A 1,970-nucleotide genomic window follows, 5' to 3' on the forward strand; every position below is an offset into this window, starting at 1 on the left:
CTGTTTTCAATCAGGCAATGTGGAAATATTGGATATTTGTTTCATCCTGGATAGACATTTACGCCATCACTAGGACTGCAGAGACCTTGGGGATCGTGAGCACACCATCAAAGATGCAATAGCTGATTGAAAACAGGTAAAAAGAGACAAGACTCTTGCTCTCAAAAAAGCGGCCTTTTGATTTATTTCTAATATCCACCGATGGTAAGTGTACATGACCCCGTCTCAGAGTAACAGAAGTTTATGATGAGATGGGGTCAGACTTGGGGCTATTAAGTTCCAGTCTGATGTTTTGGCTAAGTTGCCAGCCTAACCCTTCTGACTCTTTTTCAGGTATGAAGTAAAGACCAATGAACTGATCAATGATGAGCTTGGTATTGCCTACCCCATCATTGATGGCATCCCGAACATGATCCCCCAAGATGCGCGGCTAATGGCAAAAGACAAAGACACCACAGCTGAACCCACCCAAGGATAGAAATACAATCACACAATCACTGGACTTTTGACTGATTGGGAAAAGACCAATTCACAATACTCATAGATAGTTTGCAATGCTGTTGCATTGAATGAAACCTAAGCATGGAATTATGACTCTATAACACTGTAACTGGATCCTGCAAGACACAAGTGTTCTTACATTTTTACATTGCGCCAACACTGCAGCTTCAAAACAGTTCGTTTTAGGTACATAGCTTTGCGTCTGCAACAACTGCGAGCATTACATTAACTATCAACACTTGTATAAATTGACATAACTTATTCATAAGTCAGATCTTGACTAACACTGAGTAACAGTAATTCTGCTCAAATTTATTTTTTACAAACAACTGGTATATCACAACCCATCTGCTAATATGTTTTCTCTGTCAAATCTTGTGGTGCTGGTCCCAGTAGTGTCTCTCTGTGGTTTACTCTACTCTGCTGCAGTAGATGAGAACTTCCCCCAAGGTTGCACTAGTGCCAGCGGTCTCTGTTTCTACAGCCTGCTACTGCCAGTCACCATACCCGTCTATGTCTTCTTCCACCTCTGGAGCTGGATGGGGATCAAATTGTTTAGGCACAACTAGGACACTGACCCTCTTCTGCAACTGTATATGAAATGCAGTGTAACATGTTATTTTATTTTGGTGAGAGCTTATTTGTTGTTGTGTGGGACGGTTATATCGAATGTGTTTACATTTGAGAAGCAGGGCCTAGTGGGTTGCTTTGAAACCTGAGTGGTAGTATGTCATATTCAGGTGGCCCTTCAGTTGCCCTGCATTTTGCTTGTGTGTTGCTAGTGCTAGAGTCTCAACTACCAGGTCTGTACAGCTCAGTCAACTCATATCTTGTTCCAAAACATGTGAATTAATAGCATGAAAAATATCAAGGAGTGTGGGAATTTCATGAATAAAGATCATGTGATTGGCGAGGGTGAATACTTCACTTAACATCTTAAACAGGTAATATACCACAGTAAATGACTGTTTTACATAAAGCCAGTAGCTCAAGTATTATTGCAAGGAAATCTGCACAAGAAAATTTATTTTATACCTTTTAATGAAATTAACTTTAAAAATGACTTTTTTTCAGATAGCTAAAAAAACTCTTAACCATTATTTTATCTGAAACAGAGCAAGCAACAAACGGTTGTGTATCATTTCACAGTTGAGTGCTAATATTTAGTTGTTCCCACTGAAAAAAAAACTTCAACAAGTGACCAATGACCAAACCAGTGCATTACAACAAATACTAAACCAAGCAGTTTCACAACTACCACACGAGTAAAACTTAAAGATGTACTTAAGTTTCTTGGATAATTTTTTTTCGAGGTTTATGTTTCTAGTGGGGAGTTGAATGTCGTTAATTTCATTACCCATATCACACTTCATTAATACTGAAACGGTTCCCTCCACATTACAGAGCAAATGGCTTGGTTGTAAATTGTTAAACATTACTTGTTCGTTCTCAGATACTGTTCGTTTGTT

At 38.8% G+C, this 1,970-nt stretch overlaps 1 protein-coding gene across 1 annotated transcript; it reads left to right on the plus strand.

Moving 5' to 3' along the window:
• The first annotated feature begins 477 nt into the window (after positions 1 to 477).
• zgc:162634 (uncharacterized protein LOC555881 homolog) lies at positions 478 to 1,413 on the plus strand. Its single transcript, XM_056282130.1, has one exon. The coding sequence runs from the start codon at positions 858 to 860 to the stop codon at positions 1,068 to 1,070; it is 213 nt and encodes a 70-aa protein (XP_056138105.1). The 5' UTR covers positions 478 to 857; the 3' UTR covers positions 1,071 to 1,413.
• Positions 1,414 to 1,970: the final 557 nt, after the last annotated feature.

The sequence above is a fragment of the Lampris incognitus genome, chromosome 6, assembly GCF_029633865.1.
Source record: "Lampris incognitus isolate fLamInc1 chromosome 6, fLamInc1.hap2, whole genome shotgun sequence".
NCBI lineage: Eukaryota > Metazoa > Chordata > Actinopteri > Lampriformes > Lampridae > Lampris > Lampris incognitus.